At 43.2% G+C, this 24,445-nt stretch overlaps 2 protein-coding genes across 3 annotated transcripts in view; both read left to right on the top strand.

Annotated features, from left to right (window-relative positions):
* Positions 1–18,724, top strand: part of SMARCAL1 (SWI/SNF related, matrix associated, actin dependent regulator of chromatin, subfamily a like 1) — a 38,834-nt gene extending 20,110 nt beyond the window's left edge. The window contains exons 10-18 of one of the 2 annotated variants that reach the window (XM_062498208.1): positions 3,004–3,144; positions 8,243–8,461; positions 9,227–9,297; positions 11,436–11,538; positions 12,216–12,398; positions 12,891–12,991; positions 14,452–14,548; positions 14,929–15,087; positions 18,646–18,724. In XM_062498208.1, coding sequence (XP_062354192.1) covers positions 3,004–3,144; positions 8,243–8,461; positions 9,227–9,297; positions 11,436–11,538; positions 12,216–12,398; positions 12,891–12,991; positions 14,452–14,548; positions 14,929–15,087; positions 18,646–18,675 — 1,104 coding nt within the window. In that variant the 3' untranslated portion in view covers positions 18,676–18,724. Of the gene's footprint in view, positions 1–3,003; positions 3,145–8,242; positions 8,462–9,226; positions 9,298–11,435; positions 11,539–12,215; positions 12,399–12,890; positions 12,992–14,451; positions 14,549–14,928; positions 15,253–18,645 lie in introns of those variants that run through there. The other variant, XM_062498209.1, reaches the window with a different exon arrangement.
* Positions 18,725–18,922: 198 nt separating this feature from the next.
* On the top strand, positions 18,923–22,229 carry RPL37A (ribosomal protein L37a). The gene is made up of 4 exons (XM_062498210.1): positions 18,923–19,083; positions 20,013–20,141; positions 21,352–21,434; positions 22,074–22,229. Exons 1-4 carry the CDS (start codon positions 19,081–19,083, stop codon positions 22,135–22,137), a joined length of 279 nt encoding a protein of 92 aa, XP_062354194.1. The 5' UTR covers positions 18,923–19,080; the 3' UTR covers positions 22,138–22,229.
* The last annotated feature ends 2,216 nt before the right edge of the window (positions 22,230–24,445 follow it).

Here is a 24,445-nt window from a genome sequence, read left to right as displayed (position 1 = left end):
AGCTGTTCTTAAGCTAAGCAGTTTAAAATGACTCAGTAAGCAAAAGCTGGGGACACAAGTAAATGCACTACACTTATTTTAAAAAGTATGTCAGTCTGATAGCATATGGCAGAGCTCCTGCTGTGAAATTCATTTAACACAGAGACAGTCATTGTATGTTAATGAGGCTCTTTGCTGTTCAATTATTTGTCTGTCATGTAACCCCTCACCTCACCTACTCCCCTTTGAATCGTTGGTTGCTGGGTCTTGACCTCTAAAATAAATGCCATCATTTCATAAATTATTATTTGACTTTCAAAAGTGACTTTTGTAAATGTTTTCACAGCTGTGGAATTAATTCTTGCTCGTGTATTGTGTAATGCTACAAAGCCACAGTTGTCTTAGGCTACTTAGTAAATGAGACCTGCAGATCAGGTCTCCACCAGTTCCATGAACTTTATGCCTAAATGCAGCTACTGAACAGCTAAGGTTAGTTCAACTATGTGGAAATATGTATCTATTGATTACAAGATCTGACTTTGCTAGAAAGTCCTTTCTGGCCCCTGCAATCTTATTTTCTGTGGTGTTGTTCCATATTATTGTTACAGACTTTTGAAGAAAGAGGCTATGTGCTTACTCCTGGAAGCACAGAAGGCTCAGCAGGAAACAAGAATTAAGCAGTGATCAGCAGAGACTTCTCTGCAGGAGCAAATCTTTATTGGCATCTATTCAAAATGAGTTGCCACTAGAAAAAGAAATGGGAATCACAGCCATTTCTTTCATGCAGAATTTAAGTCAGCCTTCAACGCTTGGAAATTTGTCATCCTAGGTTTTTTTCTTCCTTCTATTCTTTCTTGAGCTCCATCTGTCACGGGTTTTAAAACTGAAAGGGACCTTTGGGTTAATGAGTTAGACCACCTATGTTCCATGCAATTTTCTGGAGTTAATATCTGAAGTTCTTCAAAGCTCTTGTAGAGTTAGTGTCTTTTGGGGTTTGGTTGGTTGGTTGGTTTTGTTGTTTTGTTTGCTTTAAATGGTTAATTAGAAGACATGTCACAGCCCTTGGTAAAAGCTTGCAGTGGTTGAATACCCTGTCTGTTCAAAAATATGTTACACACAGCAAAGCAGCAGCTAGACAAGTTTAGAATTCAAATAACCTGTAACTTCATCATCCTCTCCTTAGACACCTATTTAGGGATTGGGGAAGGAGCCTGAATTATTGTTTTGACTACTGGGAAATTAATGTTCCAACCTCATCTTGTGCAGCTCGTGGGGAACAGCCTCTGAGAAGCAAGAGCCTTGAGAACAGCATAAACCCTTCCAACACAGTTGGGTTTATGTTGCATTTATTATGTCCCTGGTCTGTTTTTGAGTGTGTTCTTGCTTTAGCTTGATCCAGAGTTTCTTACATGAGATGTCTGTCATCCCATGCCCTTATGTTTCCCTTTTTCTGGCAGGAACCTTCTGTTGGTCCATGAGGAACAAGTTTAATTTGGAGGATTTTTGCACTTGTGGGACTTGTCTTCCTTTTCAGCAGATTTCTCAGGGTAGTTTCACTTTCTTCCTCAAAGGTTCCTGCTAGGTGTCAGATATTGTCTAGGTTCTGTTCAATTGTCCTCTGATGTTATCTTAATTTTTTAAAATGACCTAATTTCTGCTTGATTACTGTTTTCTCATGGGATCTGGTATCTCTGGTCTCTGTGACTCCTTCTTCTTTTAAGTAGCATCAGCACCTCTGTCTTGTGCAAACTCTCGCTTTCTGACATGCTCAGAGGTTTGACCTCTCCTCTTAGTTCGGTAACTATTCTGCCTTTTTAAATGTTCATGGGAATTGTCTGATCCTGGTGGTGATCACATTTCCCTCTGATCTGTTTAATAGGGGTTATTGGAGAAGGCAAGTCCCGCCTTGATCACAACCTTTATAGAAATAACTGATAGAGTCTTGAAATTAATTTCCGGAACTTTTTTCTACCAGATTTGGTTGGTAAATGGATGAAACAGCTGAATAGATCTGGGTGACTTGTTGATCTCAGTGAAATGATAAAAGAATTTAATTTTATTTTTCATTTAAATGTGAATGAGCTGTTGGTACAGATGTCACTCAACAATTTCTTTGTTATTTTAATGAACCTGTATTAAACCATGTAGGAAATTGCAATGCACGTGTAATTTAACTACAATATGTGAATTTACAGCAGTAGAAATTCATAGCTTTTAGCTAATAATAGAATTAGGTAATAGTGGTGGTATGAAGGTAGAAGCGTATCTGGGAGACTTTAATGTCTATAGTGTAATTTTTTCCCCTACTTCTTGGGAGCACCTACGTTAGATACTTTCCATTGTCTTCCTGTCTCCCCTACAACATGTTTTACCATCTTCTTACATGATTTGTATTTATTCTGTCATGTTCCAGCATTCAGCCAGCTGTGCCTACACTCACCATTGGCTGTCAGATTTTCTTCTGGCCCTGCTTCAGAAAGCTTCATTTTTTTCTCCTTGCTAGTATGCTTTAAAGAAAAAAATAACAAGGAAGTAAGAAAAAAATCCTTCTTTGTATATCTTCTGCTTTTGTGAGAAATACAGTCTGCTTGTGGCTTGCTGTGGCAAGTTTATTATGAGAGAATTTACTTTGGAGGTGGGGATGTACCTGTGACACTGTGTCATTTTTCTGTGATAGCTGATGCCAAATGAAAAGTTGAGCCAGGCATAGGGTATTACTGTGTCTAGTGGGTAAATGCTGATTCAGAAGGTACTGTAGTGAAAATGAATGTACCCTTCCCTTAGAGCATATGGATGGGTATTAAGGAACTGTGTGGCTTGTCCTGCTCCCTGGAAGTTTGAAGCACTGTCCTTGAAAGTCTTCAGGCAGTGATAGCTGAAAGTACCTGTGAAGGTGAAGCACTCTTCCATTTAGGGTACTTGAACAGGGGGGTCTGGGATTTTCTTTCACGACTGGGCTGATTTCTTAAGTTCTGCTCTGTTGTAAATTGATAATGATAATGATTCCCTGCTTGGTTTTCCCAGGCTGCCAAGAGAGTGATCCTGCTTTCGGGAACGCCGGCCATGTCACGGCCGGCAGAGCTGTACTCGCAGATCGCCGCTGTGCAGCCAAGCTTCTTCCCACTGTTCCACTCCTTTGGGCTGCGCTACTGTGATGCCAAGAAGGTACTTCTGTGGGAAAGTGGCCAACTGGGAATCTGCAAACAGCACCTTTCAAAATGTGGAGGCCTCTCCCCTCTCTCCCTTCTTCTTTCTGCATGATATTACATCTTTTTTTGAGAAAGATTCTCTGCAGATCAATGTTTTGAAAGTTCTTAAGCTGAGGAGGTCTGGGTGCTGCAGTGGTGGGCCTGAGATGTGAAAGCAGTAGTGTTTCTTGCCTTGAAAACCATAGAAATGAAAATGGGGAAAAAGAAATCCCCAAACAAAGGTGGCCATAACTGATGAAAGAAGCCTGTTCTTATCAGATCTTGCCTGTCCCCCGAGGTTTTTAAAGGGGCAGAGTAACTAAGGGACCTTTAAGCAGCTGCAGATTTGGGCTAATTGATTTTAAAATAAATAAATAAGTAAATACCCCCGCAAACAAAAAAAATTACTAGTTTCCAGTCTTAATCACTGTTTGATAAAGGACTTCATTGCTTGGGATTTTTGATTTTATACCTCCAGGTAAGTAAAAAAATTAAGACTTACAGACTATATCTTTGTATTCTACCCTCTTCTAATTTAGGAAATGGATTCAATCCTCAGCATATTTTGAAAATAACTTCTCTGCCAGCTGCTCAGCAGTTGTTTCCACAGGGTAACTGAGTCCAACCACTGCAAGAATTTGGCTTTGCAGGAAGCCAGCATTTACAGCCATGATAGCAAATGTCTGCCTTGCTGCCAAGGTATGGGCAACTCACCTGTACTTCCCATGGCTGTTGTGTGTGTTGGAACACACACTGCTAAGAGAAGAGCTTTTGCTGCTGCTTCTTGTACACAGAGACTCTAGGATCTTCTGTGCTGGTTGTCTAGACACAAAAGAGGGACTCAAATCTCCCTATAGCTTTAATTCAGAATGTTTAGCAAAGTGGTTGGAAACACCAAATGACCATTTCAGTGTTCAAAAATATTTACAGCTATTTGTATGGCTTTTGTGTTTTTCTTTTCTGTTTGGGGTAGTTAACATATACCAAGTTTCCACCAAGAAGATTCTTACTGCAGTCTCATATAAAATTCTTGAATCCCCTTTTTCCTACATCTGAATGCCTACTTGCTTTGATAGCCAGTGTAGTGCTGTTCTGTGTATGTCCAAATATGCAAGTCAGAGGAACACTTTTTTGGCTGTGGTAGTTAGGTGCTGATGCCATTGATTAGAGTAAGGCCATTAGCATGCAAAATCACAGAGCATCATAGTAGGAATCATATGGAGGGAGAAGCCACATCTTCTCCTAAACTTCATTATCTTTAAGAATGAAAGATTCCTTTCTGAGCATTCCTTTCAGAATAGTTCCTAGAGGGAAATGAAGAGATACAGTTTAATCTACTTGGTTTTCTGCAATGAAAAGGAAAGTTGATTTACATCATGTGCGTCTAAGTAGGTTTGGAGTTTGATAAGCCCTGTTAAGGGTGAAGCTCTGCACAAGTAGCTGTCATTTCAATTATGAGGCAGGTGGACCTTGGATAAAAGAAATAAAATTGTTTTACAGGATCTAGGTTGTAACAATGTGTTCAGTGTAACTGACTTCTCAACCTTCAGTGAAACTCAGTGTGGAGGTCACAATCTATATCAGTTTCACTTCAAAACCTCGTCAGAATTTCTAGCACAATTTTGTTTCTCTCTTTGACCTGCCTCTCATAAACAGTTGGACATTATTGGTCTTCTCCATGCTCACCTGGGACATTCTGTCACAGTTAATGTCAGTAAATGATAGCATGAACCTAGAAAGAATTTGATTGTTTGGAGAAGTGAGGCTGCTAGAAATGAAGAGGTGTAGATAGTATTAGAGAAAAAGATGGGACTGCTGAATATGGATTGCCATAGATCCACTCAGCAATGAAAAAATTTGAAAGGTGATTGTAGTTGGTTCCATCATGACTGTAGAGTATCCCTCACATTTGTTGCTGTAGATCTAATCTGAGTCCCTGTTAGGAGTTGTATCCTCTCTGAAGAACTGTTGTGGTACTTCTGCTGTCAATACTCAAATACGTTCTGCTTTCTGTTCTGAAATTTGCAGCATTATGAGTGGAAGCAGAATTGCACAGAATCAGAGAGGCTTTGCAAGGCTTTTGAACATGTGTAAGAATGAAAGGTGTTAATGTAAAAATGTTTTGGTATTAATAATTCCAAACCTGATCCATTTAATTTAAAACTAAAGTCTAACTGGTTTCTGTTTCAAGATTTTATGACAGAAAATTGCAAATATCTAGCAGATCTGATTAGAAAAGTTACAAAAGTTTATAATTTTGTATTAGTTCAACCTCCCAGCATCTGTACTTTTAAAAATGCAGCAAGTGAAATGTCACCTGTTAATTTACAAGGTATCCCAGGACTGTTTCCCAAAATACATGCCGTGAATTCATTTTTCAAACTGGCTGGTGTTGGCAAATATTAAGTAATTTCTATCTGAGCACATGCTCTGAATTTGTAAGACTTTGGCAGCTTCTACTAACACTGTAATAAGTTTACTGACTCATGTAAGATGCTGTAACACTTGGGTAAGAAAATCACAGTTGGGAGCATGTGCTCTAGAATGTTATGGATCAAAGCCAGATGTGTATTTTGGCAAAATAAATACCCTTCTTTTTTCTCTCTTTTCTTTTCCACAATAGGGTATACTAAAGTAAATTTTAATAATTTCAGAAGTAATTACCTCATTACCTCTTTATAACTAGCTAGGTGCAGCACAGAGCTAAGATGTTTCCATGTTTGCAAATCATCCCAGCACCATAAGCAATACATTACCTAAATGTACTGTGAGGACTCTTGTCTGTGCTTTTTTACATGACAGTAGATGGTATCTTGGCTCTGTGTGTGTGCCTTGTTCTTTGCCTCTTTTATGAGGATGCTGCTCTTCTGAAATCAATCTGGCTATGTGGACACAAAGCATACAATATGACTTGCTTGTTATGGAAGTGGAAAGTGGGAATACACAGGCTTTTAAGTGGAAAGAGGTAGCCTGGGGAATACCCAGGCCCCAGAGCAGGCCTTGCTGAGCAACCTAATCATATTGATCTTCCTACTCACCTACCAGTGCACTGAGCAGTGTGGGCAAGTGGGCTTTGGAGGCTGGGCACAGCACCAGGGGGTCCTTCTTGGTTCTCTCCATCTGCTCTGCTGGACCCAAAGAGCCTGAGAAAGGGAGCATAAAGACTGTGGTTCAGCAATGTCATCTTTCATGAAGGATGCCTTAAGCTAATAAACCCAGGTAGACTTGAGCTGGCTTTCTGTGGACCTGAGGGATGCACCAGTGTTGTACTCTTGGTTTCAAGGAAGCAGAGCAGTGATACTCATGTTGGTTTTCTGAGGGGTTGGCTGAGATCCAGGTGGGCTTATCAATTCTCTCCTTATACCACTGGGCTGTTGTCAGAGCCAAAGTTTTAATTCTACAGGATTCAAGCTGGCTATGTGTTTAGGGTTTGAATTGTTTCCTGCTTTAATGACCCAACTGTAGCTAATCAGATTGTGCCATAATTATGGAATAGATTTAAGTCAGATGAGTTTAATGATGGCCATAGGTACCAGAATCTGAAGTCAGTTAATGGTTCACATCAGTACAATATGGCAGTAAGATTGCAGATTGTTTTATCTCAACCTGAAGTAGAAACATTCACTTTGGGATATCAAAGAGGTCTTACTTGCCTATAAGCTGTTTGATTCCTCCTCTTCCTGTCCCACAGCATGTTCTCATCCCTGTTCATCAAAACACCACTCCTTAATACAGTCAGTAGCATGACTAACCTTATGGCTGGTATGATTTATTTCTTGTCTCATGCATTTTAGGAGAGGATGCAGGATGCATTTATGTGTTGTAGCAGTTTTCTCTTGGGGAAGACAAAATCAATATAGATATTTAAGGTTAAATCTATTTTATCAATTAATATACCTGATTGAGGTGCTGAGGCTCCTCGCATCTCCATTATATGCATTTCAGGAGAGAATGTGTAGTGGCTTACTTTGGATTGTTATTCCAAGACCAGAGGTTTTATTTTTGGAGTCTGTCAATATTATCTAGAACTAGAGCTATGAGAAAGATTTCACCCCTCTCCCCACCTTGGTTTTTGGTGTTCCTGCAGCTGTCTTCCCTATACTTGTGAAATAGCAGCAGAAAGGTTTCTTTTTTTTCCCTTGCTTCAGCATTAAAATCACATTGCTCTCTTCTCTGAAAGACAGTTGTTTGAATTATGCTTCTTCTGGATAATATACCGATTGTGATGGCACTGTTGTTCTTTCTCAGGCAACAAAAGATAGGCTGTGGAGTTGCTGGTAGGAGAAGTGATGAGCTGAGATTAGTTGAACAGGTGTATATTGCCTGCCCACAGGATCTTGGAGGATAGGCCAGGTTGAAAGGGGAGTGCTTCAAGGAGGAGTAAATGAATGGCTTGCTCAGAGGAGCTTTGAAGTGATGATGCTTTGAAGAGACAGTATTTGGAGCGATGTCTTTTGGGCCACAGTTTATTTCTGGTTTGCTTGAGTCTGAGCCAAACACGGTAATGGCAGAAGTAGAGTATGTCAGGAAGCAGAGCAGGAGTCAGGTCACAGTGGAGAACAGGCAGTTCTGACCTAGCATGTCAGACAAGTGTAACAACTCTGTGAAGGCATCTGGGTTGAAGATCTTTGTTCTCATGCTAAAGAATGTTAGAGGTTTGTCTCGTGTTAGAGAATATTTTTGCGTGTCTCTCTGTTTAAAGCTGAGATAAATGTGAATGCACAGAACTGAAGTGAGTTCTTTTGGCCTGCTGAAAACTGCAAGTGGAGAGCAGCAACACCGTGCTGTGTGAGAGTGAATATCAGAGCACAGGGCTGAGAAGTAGGCGTCCCTGCCACCTTTCTGCACCTCCCTGAGCTCTTGTAGATAGGAAGAAGGGAAGCTTGTAAGTAACCTTTTCATATTGAGTGGATTAGTTTGTACACTTCTACCTTATTGCCATTTTTGTCAAATCTCCCACTGACCATCAAGATCTTCCCTTGTCCAAATTCCCTGGAAATTTATTCTGCTTTAGGATTGTATGCAGAGCAGTCTCTTACAGGTTTGACACTGACAACTGCTTTGATTTTTCCCAGATGCCATGGGGTTGGGACTACTCTGGATCATCCAACTTAAGTGAACTGAAAATTTTGCTAGAAGAGTCCATCATGATCCGACGTCTGAAATCAGATGTGCTTTCCCAGCTTCCAGCAAAGCAGCGCAAAATGGTTGTGGTGGCTCCTGTGGGCATTAGTGCAAAGACCAAAGCTGCGTTGGCAGCTGAAGCAAAGAAGATGGCCAAAGTATATGAAAGTGTAAGTCAGAAACTTATTTTCACAATTAGCCATTGCTATTTCAGGTATTATTTTAAAAAACTTTCCGTGATAAAGCACAAAAGTTCCAAAGGTCAGAGCTACACCTTTTGTGAAGGCACAGTTTTAAATGAGTGTACAGCACAATCCAAACTAGCTCAGCTTGATTTGCTTTCTATCTAAGTGGTCTACTTTGTCCCTTTGTGTGAAATACCATTTCCTGTCTTTTCTTCTCTTGTTAGTAATTTCTAATTGTCTTTCATATCTCCTGCCTCTCTACCTACTCTCCTGTCTAGCCTTGTAATCTCATTCAGCCTACAGAAACAGCCTTGTTTGAGTTGTGCTGTGAACAGAGCAGTAGCCAAAAATGGGAAGGATTTATTTTTGCTTTCCTTGTTTGTTTTCCTTGTATGGGTGGAAAATGCATGTTCCAGGCTCCTAGATTGCTAATACAGTTCTGCAAGAACTTACGGGTTTTTCCTTGCCATTTTAGTTGGGACACGCTTTCTCAGCTAAAACTGCATTTGTGATACACTTGTCATCCAACCGTAGGAGTTGAGTGGGAGGTAGGAAGGGAGGTGTCAGGGCTGTGTGAGTATCTGCTGTACCTAATGGTGAGTAGGAGACTTCCCCCATGCCTCTATTGTTGTGCTTTTTGGGGGCTTTTTTTTTTTCCTAGCAAAGTATTTATTGGCAGCAGCAGAAATACCAGATCTGTAAGCAAGAAGGAGAAAAGGCATTTTTTTTGTTTATCTCTTCCTTCTACAGAAACAACAGGAGAAGGAAGCTCTTCTCATCTTCTTCAGCAGAACAGCAGAAGCTAAAATCCACTCAGTCATGTAAGCATCGTGTCACTGCTTCATTCTTGCCCAGTAAAATGTGACTTTGTGCTGAGAACAGGGAGACAGTGTCTTAGAGACAACAATGCAGGGACATGAAGCATAGCCTTAAGTCAACCTAGAAAAACTTGATTGTAATTACAGTTTTCTTCTCTTAACTTTTTCTTCTCTTGGGGTTCTTCAGCTGAATAAGTCTTCTGATTTCATTCCAGATACAAATCTAAACTGTCATTTGAACCATTTAAAATTACTTTGTGTTTGGGACTTGGATCAAATGCCCTGGTCTGGACCGTTTTTCAATTTAAAGAGTGGGGGAATAATGAAATTAAAAGCATCAACAGAATTTGAGAAAACAAATGCTGCAATTCTACTGCAGCAGGAATCCTGAATCAAAAAGTCTATGAGATGGGCTGAGCTTTAGTTGTAGTGTGTTTTAGGAATCTCACAGCTCCTACTGCAGTTCTTGGCTCTTCCACAGTGCTCACACGGGACCTCAGCAGTAAAAGTTTTGTACCACAGGTGTGTTTTTAACTCTCTCTTCCCTAGAAGTGATTTCTTTCTGTGCCCTTTCATCCTGAGGCATTTTGCTGGGACTGCAAAGGAGTTGCTTTAGGTCATAGCATAACTTTCTAGTAAGTATGGTAATATGGAAATGGTTTACTTTCCACAGCTCTCTGAATGTAAGGACCAGCCGAGGTGCACTGTGTGATTTCACAGTTGCAGACCTTGCTGCAAAATTTGCTTGTTTGACACAGAACTGCACTTCATAGTCCCAGTGTTCATTTTGGTAGAAGAGTTTCTTCCTTTTATGTTAGTGGACAGTTAGAAGATTTTTTTTTTTATTTCCATTGCAAGTGTGAACTGAATATAAAACCATAGAGTGCTGTTTGACTCTCTGGTAGGAAGTAGTCAATTTTTTCCTGGGGTTTTGTAGCAATTAAAATATAATTACTCCAAGCTGCTGAAGTATAGTACCATCTAACTAATGGTACTGTCCTATTATCATCAACACTTCCTGTGTCTTACCCTTAATGACATATCTTCCATTGCTTCCACTGAAATGACTTGCCATTTGTTAAATAGAATGTGGGAATGAGATGTAATTGTGATGTGTTGGTTGGCATCTGCCTACTACTCTGAATGTTAGCTCTGATATTTGTTTTAAAATACAGCAGTCCCACTTCTCTCTCAGATTTCTTTGTTAAACAATACTGTCATGTAAAGGGGATCTGAATATTATGAACCCTGCGAAGTTGTCTGCCATCTTAATACAGTGCTGGAAATCCTTCTTGGTCCTTTGTGACCAAGTTGCTGCTAACCTAAGATGTGTTGAGTTTAGCAAAGGTCTTGGTATTCCTGATCTTCTCAACAGTTTTGCTGTTCTGAAGAAAAAATTACATAATCTGTATGGGTTTATAGGTGTTCCTCAGGCTCCAGTTAACCTGGTTGTATTACAAATTACTACATAGAAATAGGTTCTGTAGCTGTGCTGCTAGTCCATGGGAAAAGCTATAGATGCTTTCAAGTCATTTAAGAGGAGTCTTGTTGCCTCTTATTGGCCATTAGGCTGTATTCATGTGGATAACTCCTAGAAATAGCTGACAGAGTGAGATACTTAAACTGGAGTAAATTGTCAATGGGAACCCTTGCAAGAAAAGGTATTTTTTTTCTGATCAGTGTGTTTACTGTCTGACATAAAAACAATCCCAAGTAAACCCAGGAATTTTAACTGCATACAGATTATTTTAGTGTATTGTGATTGTGCAGAAGTTAGAAATACAGATGGGTGAGTGAGATTGTAATCAGGTATAGATGACCTTCAGTCGATCGGCCTGGGATACCATGTTCCAAGTAGGATATAATAAACTGACTTTATAATAAACTCTCTTTGACACCGAAGTATAATGTAAGCAGCTGTCTGCCTGTGTTGAAGAAAACTGAGGGAATTTTCCTTGCAGTATTTTAATCTATAGAAGACTTGACTTGCTGATTGCACTTTACTGCAGCTTTTTATGCTAGCCTGTTTCCTAGTGTTTGTGTATAGATGGGCAGTATCTTCAAAATTTATTGTGAGCAAAGTCTGTATTCTCTCAGCACATAATTTTATAGTGTTTTGCTGTTTTCCCTTTTTCATGTAGAGAATACATCCTGGAGTTACTGGAAAGTGGGAATAATAAATTCCTGGTGTTTGCTCATCACAAGATAATGCTGGATGCACTAGTTGCAGAGCTGAAAAAGAAAGTAAGTGACTGACACTGATTTGTCTGAACTTTATCACTGTTCCACCTTCAAAGCTGTTGAACAGCCCCCTGGATGTATGGCTGGTCAGATAGTTTAGGATGGTTAGTGACAGAGATGATTTCTGCTTGCTGTGCTTCTGAGTGTGCCCTTCACCGAGGGAGCTGAGCTGTCGGGGTGAATGCCTTACAGCATGCACTTTGTACAAGCTGAATGGTTTTTATTGTATTTAATGTTCTTTAATTCCACTGTTTGCCTTGGAGCTAGTGAGTTCTTGGAGGAGTGTTACCCTGTGTGGCCATTGTTCTCCAGGCTTCCCTCAGAGGGAGAAGGAGATTACCCAAGCCCATCATCCCTGCCTGCCTTTATCCTGTGGTACTCTTACATTTTTGAACTAAGATACTGTAGGAAGACTTGACAGACCTCTCAATCATTTCTCTTGACTTCTCTTGTTTGTCTAACTTGTCATGTGAGATTTCCATGGATGCTCCTAAAGCATGCTGGGTCATGCCAAAGCAGTGTGAAGAATGGTTTAAGATAACATTCCAGACTATAACCCACAGTGGCACTGGTGACTTTGCTCAGTGGCAGCACTGGACATGGGATCCACTAAAACACTGAAGGACTATACAAGAAAGAGGACACTGGGTCTCTAAACAGCATCCCCTGCCTTCTCACAGCACATTGAGCACATTCGCATTGACGGCTCCACATCTTCAGCTGAGCGGCAGTCTCTGTGCCAGAAGTTCCAGTTCTCAGAGAAGCAGGCTGTGGCTGTCCTTTCCCTCACTGCTGCAAACATGGGCCTGACATTGTCTGCTGCAGATCTGGTGGTGTTTGCAGAGCTCTTCTGGAACCCAGGGGTAAGTGTCCTGAAGGGGTTGGATGTTCCCTGGAGAGCAGAAATGTTGCTGATTAGGAGATGTAAAGGGCAGGCAACTTTCTGTAGGGTTTGTCTCTTTCTGATGTCTGCTGGCTCTCTAACACAGGTGCCTGGGCTTGAACATGTGAGGCTGGTTTCCACAGCTTGCTGGCATGGGAAGGTGGCACAAAAGGAAAACACACTTCTGTCTTAATTTGAAAGAGCTCTTAAGGGTTTCCCCAGCCAAGAAGGGATCCCAACCTGAAGGGATCCATCATCAGTGCTGACCCTCTACTCTGGAAAACTGTTCAGTGCCTTTTGGGAACCTGGTGTACCAAGACTACTTCTTGGCTTAGTCTGTTTGAGAATACAGGTCTTAGTAGGATCCAGATAAGAAAGAGTTGCTAAGCAGAAGAAATGAGATCTTCTATTCTCTGGTGCTTACACTGTTTCTCAGATATTGCAGTTTTATTTGTCATGTTTTTATGTTAAGATTTTGATCCAAGCAGAAGATCGGGCACACCGAATTGGACAGACCAGCTCTGTTAATGTTCACTACCTGGTGGCTAAAGGCACAGCAGATGACTATTTATGGTAAGAAGTGAGAAGGACACTTGGGTTCTCCTGACATGTGTTTCCACTGTTTGTCATGTATGTGCTGTGAGGGGTTAATGATAGCGCTGATTTCCATGGCCTGTGAGGGGAGGATCAATAGGTGCCAGGGTTGCTGCAGGCTGGTGATGTGGCCTGGCTGCAGTGGATGTGACTGAGTGGCTGACAAGCAGGAGGAATAAAAGTAGTTACCTGACAAAAAAGGGCTCTTAAGAGAAATTCTGGGAGAGGTGATGCATCTAAAACCTTCACAGTTTCCATGTAAGGAGGAGGAATTACCTTAGATAACAGCCCAGAACCTGTGCTAGGGTACTGTAAAGTGCTGAGACTTTCAAACAAAGTTAGCTGGAGATGGTTCAGTGTATTGTAGATCAGTTCTGAGGAGCAATCTGGCTGCTGTGTGCTTGTACAGGAACTGTGGAGGAGGACTGCCTTCCTCTTGCTTTTCAGTGAGCCCTTCAGACAGATTACAAAGGTGCTATTAACCCACCTCTGGATAGTTGTAGTTTGAGGCTTTTTAGCTGCAGTGAGAGTTACCAGTGGACATTAGTCCTTAGGACTGGTGAATCTAACATCTGGGGGTGGGCAGGATGTGAGGAATCTTTAGTGCTGCAAGAGAGCTGACCTGAAAATGATGAAAAGAAATTACACACCAGCTGCTTCATTTAAAGTCCAAAACTACATCTTTATTACCTTGTTTAAAGGAATGAATGAACTAAGTGAACTTGTGCAGTTCCCAGAATATCATAATGGCGAGTAATTATAACCTTACAATGCAAAGATCTGGAAACTGATGCATCACCCAAATTTCATGGAAAGTTAATGACAGTAATTCTTCCTTTATTTGTGAAATGCTGTCTGTGCATTTAGCACTTAGTGCTTAATGGGGAGAAATACGGCTCTCAAAAGGACAGTGGCATCTTTTTAAAGGCAATAAAAAGAACAAAAGAATGAGGTTATTTGCATTAATAAATGCATTAATTGTGCCATGGCCTTGGCATCTGTCAGTGTCCAGTGTGCAGGTGTAGCCAGGACCTTTCAGCCTCTTGGGCCAGTGATGGATTCTTCTTCCTGCTCTGTATTGGAGATATCCTTGAAATGCTGATGCATCTCTTGTTGGGGTTTACAACTGCTTGCCTTGGAGACTGAGCACACAAGCTACTAGGAGTTGCTTTTAGCTGTGTCTGACTTCATACCATTGGTATTGCCTCAGTCGACTAGTTTCTCTATTGGACGTATGAGTTCTCCAAATGTTTATAGCCCAAAATCCTCTAATTGTTGCCAATTTAATATCTCAAGACAGCATACAGTGATTATAACCAAGAGCAGGACAGGTTAAAGAACCAACAAAATTTGGTACATACCTTTTCTAATCTACACATAGTAAATTAAGCAGTGTCCTTGATTTTTTCCTTTCAGTAATATCTATTTATCACTCCTAGGCCAATGATTCAGGAGAAGATCAAAGTGCTGGGTGAAGCTGGTCTTTCAGAAACAAATTTCTCTGAAACAGCTGAGTCAACTAATTACTGTCCTAAGGTAATTGACCTGAAAGAATATTGGTGGTCCCTGGGAGAGGCTGCATGGGCTTTGTCTTGTGTACGTCTAGACTGGCACAGGTGACTTTACACCTGTCTGCCTTTAATGCCGCAGAACAGATTATTCAGGTCTTCCCAGGATCCATGCCTTGGCTTGGAATCTCCACAGGAGTTCCAAGCCTGCTACTTGCAAGGAGACCTGTGAGCATCCATGTCATATGTATGTCCTTGAGTATATATGTATGGGATACAAATGTGTATGCATCATGTGCAGTATGATCTGTACACCCATGTGCAGTGTGTAAGGGGGGTGTCTGATTTTGCTCACTGTGTTTTACATGACAGTGTGGATGTAGATCCTGTTCTGTTCTGTTTCCTCAGCCAGATCCAAAGCAGAAGACAATCTATGACCTTTTCCAGAAGACTTTCTCTGAGAGCAGAGATGACACCGATGATGTTTTGTTTTTGGAGGCAGCTGATGCGGGCTGTGAATTTGACTCTGGCAGTGCCTTGCAAGACAGAGAAGCAGAGACATGCTCAGTAAGTCCCAAAAAAAAGCGGCGTATTGAGGAAGTGTAAATAGCAACAGCTAAAGAGATGGCAGCCAATAGATCTTTTTTTATTAAAAAATAAAAACTAAAAGCAATCATGTATTATTTTTTGAGTTTTTGAAAATAAAAAATAAAAGACTTTCAGTTTTCTTTATCTCTGGCATGCTTCATCTCAAAGGATAAGAAGGCAGTCTGACAGATGTGCAGCACACATCTGGCGGCCTGCAGGGTTTGCAGTCCTGGTTTTGCCAGTGACTGAATGGACATGGGCAAGTATCATTCTGCTGTGTTTCAGCATGTCAGCTTCCACAGTTTTTCTGTTTAAAAAGCAGATTATGGTTGGCTATCCCCAAGGCAGAACTCTTGAGAAAACCAATTCATCAGCAGCTGCAGAGTGCTTTTAACAATGTTTCCCATTTCTGAAAGTCTGTATTTCTAGGAGTTTGTTCACTGGCAAATTTGTCCATTACTTGGATCGCTCACAGACTGGGTCTTGGGTATTCTGTATGGCCATGAGGAAAAAACATCCAAACAGATCTTGATGTTTTGTGGAGATGAGGAAGAGGAGAGAAAAAAGGAAATTCCCGCCATGAAGCCAAGTAACGTAGCTGTGTGCTAGCATTGCCTGTTTTAGGTACATGTCTGCCTCTGCACACTCATCTCTGGCCTCGTGTTGAGTATTAGGACCTACTCCATAGCATGTGCTTCTTCTCTCAGTGGAGGGTAAAGCTTGTGCTGACTGCCAGGGATTAACCCTGACTTCTCAGGGAGGTGGGGTGTGTGGGTGTGTGTGTGTTTTCTTCAAGACTTGGCTGATTTCTACAGGTGAAAGAGGAGAAGGGGACACAGGCGGACTTTTCCTGTTTTGTAAGAAACTGATTCTGGACTGAACTGTTTAAATAAAAAAGTTGTTCTAAGTTGTGATTCCCAAGCTTTTGGTACTTTTTCTATTTTAGCATTCCACCTCCCAGTTATCTGTGTTTTACAGTTGTAATCTGTAGAAAAGGTGGCAAACTGAAGGTCTGCATTTAGCTCCTGGAGGCCAGCAGCTGACATGCAGTGGAGTTGATGTGCTTGGCTCTGTGCAGATACCAGAAGCTGACAAAAATACCTCTCTTGCAAGGTAGAGAAAAATGCTTGTGCTTTAAGATCAACCTGATAACATTAGGTGTTTTTTCCTGCATTGAAGGGTTTGATTGTTCCATTTTCAGCTTTTGTTGTCATGAAAATGCCCCACAGGCTGCGTGTACAGTTGTGCTGGGTGAGGAACTTTTCACTTATAACTGCAGATAGTGCTTTGGGATGTGAGCAGTAGCAAGGGGTGTTGTGACTGGGCAACTGGAGGAAATGCTTTATCTCTGGGTTTGAGGCTGTTAACCATCAGTGCTCTTACTTCAGCAGCTGGTCAGGTGATGAAGACATGCTCTTTGACATTTTTAAATGTCTGTCATCTTGAACACAGAGTATTTAATCTGTCTGTAGGATGAGTGATCTTTCTGCTGGCAGAGTGGGTTGTTCTGAGTAAGGGGTATGAAATGTTGCTGTCTGCTGACTGAAAAAAAAAAGGCAAAAGGCATTATTTGTGTACCCATATTGTTGTTTCCTGTAGTTCTCTTCTTTGTAAAGCTACAGCTATTTCAAAACAGTACTTTTCTAAGATACATTGAAAGTACCCTTGGAGAATTCTGCTGCTTATTAACTTGATTTATCTTGTCCATATGTTGGTAAATCCCAGCCCTGCTAGAGGAATGCTAGGTATACCTTCCCTTTGTTAGGTCCCATAAAATCTCAGCTGGTTTGATGCACAGATAGAGAGGTTTTTCAAATACATCTGAGATTCACTTTATCCTTACTACATGAAAAAGGGGAGAAGAACCTTGCAGGAAAGTGCTGTTAGTGATTACTTCAAGGGACTGGAGAGACTGCAGGCTTTATCCCAATAGCACCATTACTCCACCATTAATATGAGGAGGTGGCTGGGCAGCAGGATCAGGCAGGATCTCCAAGGCTTGCTGACAAGAACCTCTACAAGGCAGTATCCAGGATGCCAGTGAGTCCACAGCTGGCTCAGGAACATGGAGCACTCCTGGGGCCTTGTGCACCTGCTGGCTGAAGACAACAGAGCCGTGTCTTTCTGCTGTCATCTAAAACCAGTAGAGGAAAGGGAAGGGCCCTTGGAGTATCTTACTGTGGCTGGATTCCTGCTTGTACACCTGCATCAGTGCTCCCACCCGTGTTGGAGAAGGGTGTTTTCAAGCAGGATGCCAAAACAGCAACAACAGGCTAAAATAACTCAAGAAATCGGAGTGGTTCCAACTAAGTGTTCTGCGTGCCCCAGGCTGGCTAGCTTCATGAGAAGAACTCTTCATGAGGAGTTCAAGGGGGCCTGTCTGGCCTGTCTGTGTCTTTCATCTTCTCAGTCCCTTGGAAATGTGTGTTTACTTTGGCAGTGCTGGGAATGGCTGTCACCAAGGGAGGCTGGGTTTGGTTGTTGCCAGAGCTGTCTGTGACACTGGTAGATGATGGATATGACCATGTGCTGTACTGTCACAGCAAACCTGAACTCTGTAGATACAGACCAGAGAATAGTAGATTTGCTAGATGTGTTAGCTGACAATTTATATCTTTTTTAACCATATCATCACTAAGCAGCAAAAAGTAACTTACTTTTTCTTTCCTGTTTTCTAATACATTGGTATCAAAGCTGTATCCTGTGAGTCATCATTGTGACGAGGATCCGAAAAGGGCAGATATATTCGTAGGATATATCAAATGAAATTTTGATTTAGCTGAGGGAGATATAAATACCATTGCCTAAAGCCTTGCTGAGCCCGCATCTCAAACATTTCTCTGGCCCACCAGCTCCCAGAAGAGCTTGCAGGGATGATCAGGGGATGGGGAGCCTGGCATGACAGAGGGAATTAAAAATGTCAGTGTTCAAACCCTCAGAGCAAGAACAAAGAGGGGATGTGACATCTGTCCATGAGCATCTCTTGAAGTACAGACCTCACTCGGGGAAAGTAACATAGTGGCTGGGTACACTCGATTCCTTGATTCCCTCTTAACTGGACTGCAAGTGAAGCGCGCTGTCAATGGCTGAGGCAGCCAGAGTTGGTGTATAGGAAAATAACCTGCAACAATTACCTGGTGATGGTTTCTCTAGGTGGAATGGGAAGCTCCAGCCCTCTCCTGGCAGGAGGAGATGAACCATAGCTGGCTCTGCACATCAAAAAGCTCTCAAACTAACTGGATTGCATTTCATAATGGACGTTAATGGGCTGCTAATCCCTTTACAAGCATTGCAGCTCGGTGACACCGGTGTATTTCTCCCTCTGTTTTGGGGCTGGGAATCACCTCTGCAGTGGCACACGGTGCTTTCAGGGCTGGCGCTTTCGGCACTGGGTAAACCCATGGAAATTAGGAAACTGCCTTAACCTGCCGGATGCCAAAACTCGTGAAACCTCATGGTTTAGGGCCGGTACGTTTTAGGATAAGAATTAATCCTCATTGATTTATATATATTTATTATTATTCACTTTTTCTGCAGTTCTGGTCACGTTTTCTGTCCCCGTTTTGACATCGACCTGCTGCTTATTGTCTTTAAAAACGAGGCGAGTGAATGGAACTGCCCCTTCTTTTCCGCCGTGATCTCCCTCGATGGAAACCCAGAAACCTGATCTCCGTTGGTGCTGGTGCTTATGTACGGCCTGGGTCTCACATTGGGGTCCCCCAGGATGGGCCAGGCTGGAAGGGACCGCGGTGTTCATCTGGTCCAACCTCGGTGCCGGCACAGGGCACGGGACAGCACCCGGACGGTCCGTAAGCGTCCCCAGCAAGGAGCCCGCACCGGCTCTCGGAGCAGCAGCGAAGCCGCCGTGGCCCCGAGGCTGCGGTGGGGGCTGGGCCGCGTCCCGCCCGCCGCGCGTCACTTCCGCCGCGCCTGCGCTCTCCAACTCCCTCTCCGTGTCGGCGCCGGCGGAAGATGGTGAGTGAGGCCGGGCTCGGCCGGCGCCATCCCCCGCCATCCCCCGCCATCCGCCGCCATCCCCCGCTGTCCGCGCCGGGGCCGCCCGGGGCGGCGCAGAGCCGGGGCTGGGGGTGGGGTTGCACCGCGTCCCTGAGCCGGCCCCGGCTCAGCACTGCTCTGCGGCGGCGGCTCGCTCCGTCCGGGCGGCCGGGGGGAGGCGGCCTGGGTGAGGGGAACAGCAGCAATTCGCGGGGCACAGAGGATGCAGCGATCCGTGCCGTTGCAGCGCTCCGTGCCACTGCCGGCTGGCCCCGGGACGGACGGGGCTCCGCTCGGCCTTGGCCGCGCCGCTACCCGAAGTGCCCCGGCGGGAGCTGAGCGGCTGCAGCAGCGCCAGCCCGGCGACATTTCATCGCTAATGCTGCAGGGGAGGGCAGCGAGGAGGATTGGAGGACTGGAACAGCTCTCATGAGCACAGGTTGAGGGAGATGGCAGCCTCAGAAGAAGCGATTGAGGGGGATCTCATTGTATAAATATAAACAGTTAAAATAGTGTTCAGATACCTAAAGGGGGCTGTCAAGAGGCAGGAGCCAGGCTCTTGTCGGTGGTGCCAAGCAGTAGGACAAGTGGGCAGAAACTGATGCACTGGAATAGGCTGTGCAGAGAGGGTGTGGAGTGTCCCTCAGTGGAGATACTCAGGAACCATCTGGATGCAATCCTGTGCCATATGCTGTGGGTGATCCTACTTTAGCAGGGAGGTTGGACCAGTGACCACTGTGGTCCCTTCCAGCCTGACCCATTCCATGACGCTATGAATACTCAGTTTTCCCCGCGGCAGGGGGAGGCTGCATCACGGCTTTAGGGTGCTTAGAGCACTCAGCTGCTGTGTTGAGAGAGGGGAGCAGCGAGGAGAAGGCTGAAACTCGTTTTGGTTTGCCTCCCAACAGGCCAAGCGCACCAAGAAGGTCGGAATCGTGGGTAAATATGGGACCCGTTACGGTGCATCCCTTAGGAAAATGGTGAAGAAGATTGAAATCAGCCAGCATGCAAAGTATACCTGCTCCTTCTGTGGCAAGGTGAGAGATCTCCTTCCCCCCTTCCCCACCAAAAGTCTTTAAAAATCACATTGTTATTGATGCTAGACAGGTGATTTGATACTTGAGTAATTTTTGTACTGAAGAGAAATGTTCCTAGTTCCAAGACAGAGACTAGTGTACAGTGAGCTTTGGGCTACTGCCAGAGGCCTTGAAAAAGAGAGTAGACACTTCACAGGAATATTTAGTAGCAGTTAAGTGGAAACAAACGCTATTATATTGCGTGATACAGAAGAGTGAGCAATGTTGCCATATTATATTTTTACATAATTAATAAAATAGACCTGACAGAATTAAAGCATCACGTTTGTTACTTTGATAATTAAGGCTTCCCTTGGGCCTTTTTTTTTTTTTTTTTTTTTACTTCAGTAACTTTTTACAGCATACCTGGCAGAGGAACAGAGCTTGCTTTTCCCACTTTAACTTCTGATGTATGTGTGCTATATAACTCTGGATGGGGAAGAATTTCTGATAGGAAGTAACCTAAACTGCGTGGGTACATAATTAAAATTTGCTGTTAAATCTAATTTTTTGACAGTTTGAAAGGCCCATCAGCTTATATTTTGCACCGATTTTTTTTACTGGCATCTGTAGAGTAGGAATCTTTAAAATGGCTCGAAACTTAAAAATACTTTAATCATGGTTTCTTTTTCTTGCTTTGATTTGTTGTTGTGTTTTTGTTTGTTTCTAACTTACTGCCTTTCACATATGAAGTGAGAATGTTTATAGTGTTGTCTGCAGAGCTGCCTAAATCAAGTATAACTGTAGGCAGATCTGTTCTCACCTCTGCAAGGTCATGGATGCCTGCATGGGGGAGGGAGTTCCATACCCTCCACTCAGTCTTTAGATGCTGTTTGAAGTGGGTCTGGGTTGAGCAAGCTGTGCTTGCTCAGGGAGTCCTGGGAACAGTGGTGTTACATGAGCACCAAACCAGGTGAGAATATCAGTTGTTATGACCAGGGTAACTCCTTACTATTTTTTCTCCTTCAAAATAAGCTGACGTTTTGATAATGCCTTCAGAAAAGACCCAGTTCACATCTGAAAGGAACAATGTTTCAGAAGCGTCTGCAGAATTTGAGTAAAATGATTGTCTTGGCTTACTGGAGTGCTGTGGTGTGATGCTGAAGTTTCTTGTTTGGCTTTTTCAGCTGATGGAGAGTGATGGTTTTTTTCCTTTTTTCTTCTGTTCCAGACCAAAATGAAGAGGAAGGCTGTGGGTATCTGGCATTGTGGATCCTGCATGAAGACAGTTGCTGGTGGCGCCTGGACTTACAAGTAAGGAAATTAAGGAGCTCCAATCACCATTTATTTTCACATAGCTGAGGCCTAATACAGCTTTTGACTTTTTATCTTTTTTTTTTTACTTTATCTACTAACCATTAAGTAGATCTGTCTTGAGATAGTGATGGGGGGAGTTGCCTTTTCTGTTAAAATTTGATGCTGCGGATCAAAGTCAATTTGACGGTTACTCTTTGCAATAGGCAAAGCTAGATTTATTCTAAAATAAGTTATTTTCATGTTTTCCTTTTGTTGTAAAAGCAAAGAACTTGAATTATAATAACCTTTATTGTGAGGGTGCTGTTGTTTACTCCCTTTCTTTGCTCTCCTTCCCCCACAATTCTGTACAAGACACTTGCCCCACGCATAGCAGTCGTGAGGGATCTGATCCCACACATCGGTGCACGTGGTCGGTGTGTGACTGGGAAATCTGGGTTGGGATGTAGCTTGTGAAGTTCCATGTGCTTTGTGGACCAAGGCCTACGCTTTGTTGTCAGGAAAATAAAAGTGTAGTTAGACCCTGTTTGACAGTGCAATCAGATTATTACAATTTGAAATGATTAGTGCTTTCTCAAAAATAAGTAACACCAGTACAGTTGTTCTGCCACATGCAAATGACTCTGCTTCTTCCTCCAGTACCACCTCAGCAGTGACAGTCAAATCTGCCATCAGAAGACTGAAGGAGCTGAAAGACCAGTAGAAGCTACTTCCTGTTCTCCTTGGGCAGCATCCTTTTTTCACCACTGTCAAGATCTGTCCTTTTATTAATAAAAGGGTGATGATTGAGTGGAATCATGTTTATCTTTTCTGAAAAAAGTCCTGCCATGTATGGTGAGTGGCAGGTACCCACCAAAGCTGCCCCATCACTGCCTTCCTCTACTGAACAAGGGAGAGAAAATAGAGAATGAAAGGTCTGTGTAAGGGCATGAAGAGATCCTCACCAGCTACTGTCATGGGCAAAACGGACCCGACTTGGGGAAATCAGTTTAATTTATTACCAGTTGTATCAGAGTAGGATAATGAGAAATAAAACCAAATATTAATTCCAATCACCCCTCCCTTCTTCCCAGGCTCAGCTTTACTCTTGATTTTCTTGCCTTCCCCAGTAGCTGCACAGGGGGATGAGGAATGGGGGCCGAGTCCATCACATACTGACTCTGCTGCTCCATCTTCCTCAGGGGAAGGGCTCCTCTCACTTCTCTGCTCCAGCGTGGGTCCCCATGGCGTCACAAGTCCTGTCAGCAGACCTGCTCCAGCGTGGGCTGCTGCGCTCCTCTCCACAGGGCACAGATCCTGCCAGAGGCCTGCTCCACTGTAGGCTTCCTACAGTGTCACAGCTCCTTTGGATGTGGCCCTGGTTCAGCATAGAGCCCTCCAGGGGCTTTAGGACTGGGATGGCAGGTTTATTTTAGAATAATTTGGTTGCAGTGGAATGGAAGTATGTAGCAGGTTTGATTAGCTATAGAAATAACATAAAAGTATAACAATACATTATATATATATATATATATATATATATATATAAGCAAATGATAAAAAAGTAGAGGAAAGGGGAAAAAAAAGAAAAATAACACCCACCCATGGATCCAGTGACAAGACTTGATTGTGGGTGATTTCAATGTCCCTTTGTCAAGGTGATAGTCACAGTCTTCATCTGTGGGAGGTAGGGGAGCCCCTGAAACAAAAGTTGAGGGGTTAGTATCTTGAGGTGTGGTGGGAATGCCCAGGTTCCTCCCCTGAAGGGAATGGGGTTCCCACTGTGATGTAACATCGTGGATCATTTGCAGTCCAGGCTCAAAATGGGTCTTGGATGGTTTATGACCCCTTTTAAGATGTGACAGCTGGCTCACTGCAGCGTAGCTGACCAGGGATGAATGCTGCCAGGTCTACTGTGCATGTGCACGTCCCAGTACCTTCCAGGGGAGGGAGGAAAGGGGCGAGGAGTTCTATAACTCAGCCAGGTGTGTAAGGGAGGACATTGCATGATAAAAAGCATTATCCTACCTCGAAGGATCTGCTTCTTAATGGCCCTCTCTCTCATCTGGCTCAAAACCAGTTTGTTGCTAAACAAAAGTTGGTTTAAAGTTGCGCACCTCACCAGCTGTTTTTGAAAAGGCTGATTGAGTCATTAACCCTTAAAATTTCCTTCTCAAAGGCAGGTGCCATCTCCTGTTTCTGCTGCACTGACCTGGGTACCTGCAGACCTCTTCCTCTCCCATACTCCCCTCTCTGGCCCCAATTGCTGTTGTCAGGGGTATTTTTTTCTACTTAAATCTGTTACCCTGGACACAACCATCACTACCAATGGGCTGGCTCATCCTTGGCCAGTGGAGGGTCCATGCTGGAGTGGGCTGACATTAGTTCTGTCAGACACAGGGGAAGCTTCTAGTAGCTTCTCAGAGGCTCCCACTGCCAAAACCTTGCCATGCAAATCCAGTGCACTGTTCTGTATTTATAGGTGTAACTATGGAGACACTAGTATTGTTATCCAGTAGTTTGAGTGGCTCTTGTTACTGGTGAAGCCATTAAAAACCACTTTCTAGTTAATTGCACACTTTGTTGCTTGAATGTGCTGAGGTGAGTCTCAGGAAAGCTTCAATAACTTGAAGAAGCTTGGCTCATCTTGGTACGTCCTTCACATCTGTGCCTCAAGGAATAGCATAGAGCTCCATGAGTGAAGGACTGGGCAGATGTAAGGGGGGGGGAAGAGACAGCACATGAAACATCTGCCTTTTCCCATTTCCTCAAGGGTCTGGGCCATGTGCTGCAAGATGGAGAGAAGAAGAGTATCTTGACGGGAATGGTAAAAGCAACTCATGCTCTGCTGCTGCCTGGTGCTGCTAATTCTTCATCACCACCCACATAAAACTCTGTCCTATAGCCTTTGGTGTGTTCTGCTGTGTGCAGATCTCGGGGTTAGTCCACCTGAATGCTTTGCTCCCTGTGGGTCTCTCCCTCTTGATCTGGTAGCAGGCTTTCCTGTCTGGATGTTTGAATGCCTAATCCAT

The sequence above is a fragment of the Cinclus cinclus genome, chromosome 9 (genome assembly GCF_963662255.1).
Source record: "Cinclus cinclus chromosome 9, bCinCin1.1, whole genome shotgun sequence".
NCBI lineage: Eukaryota > Metazoa > Chordata > Aves > Passeriformes > Cinclidae > Cinclus > Cinclus cinclus.
This window is presented reverse-complemented; position numbering and strand designations above follow the sequence as displayed.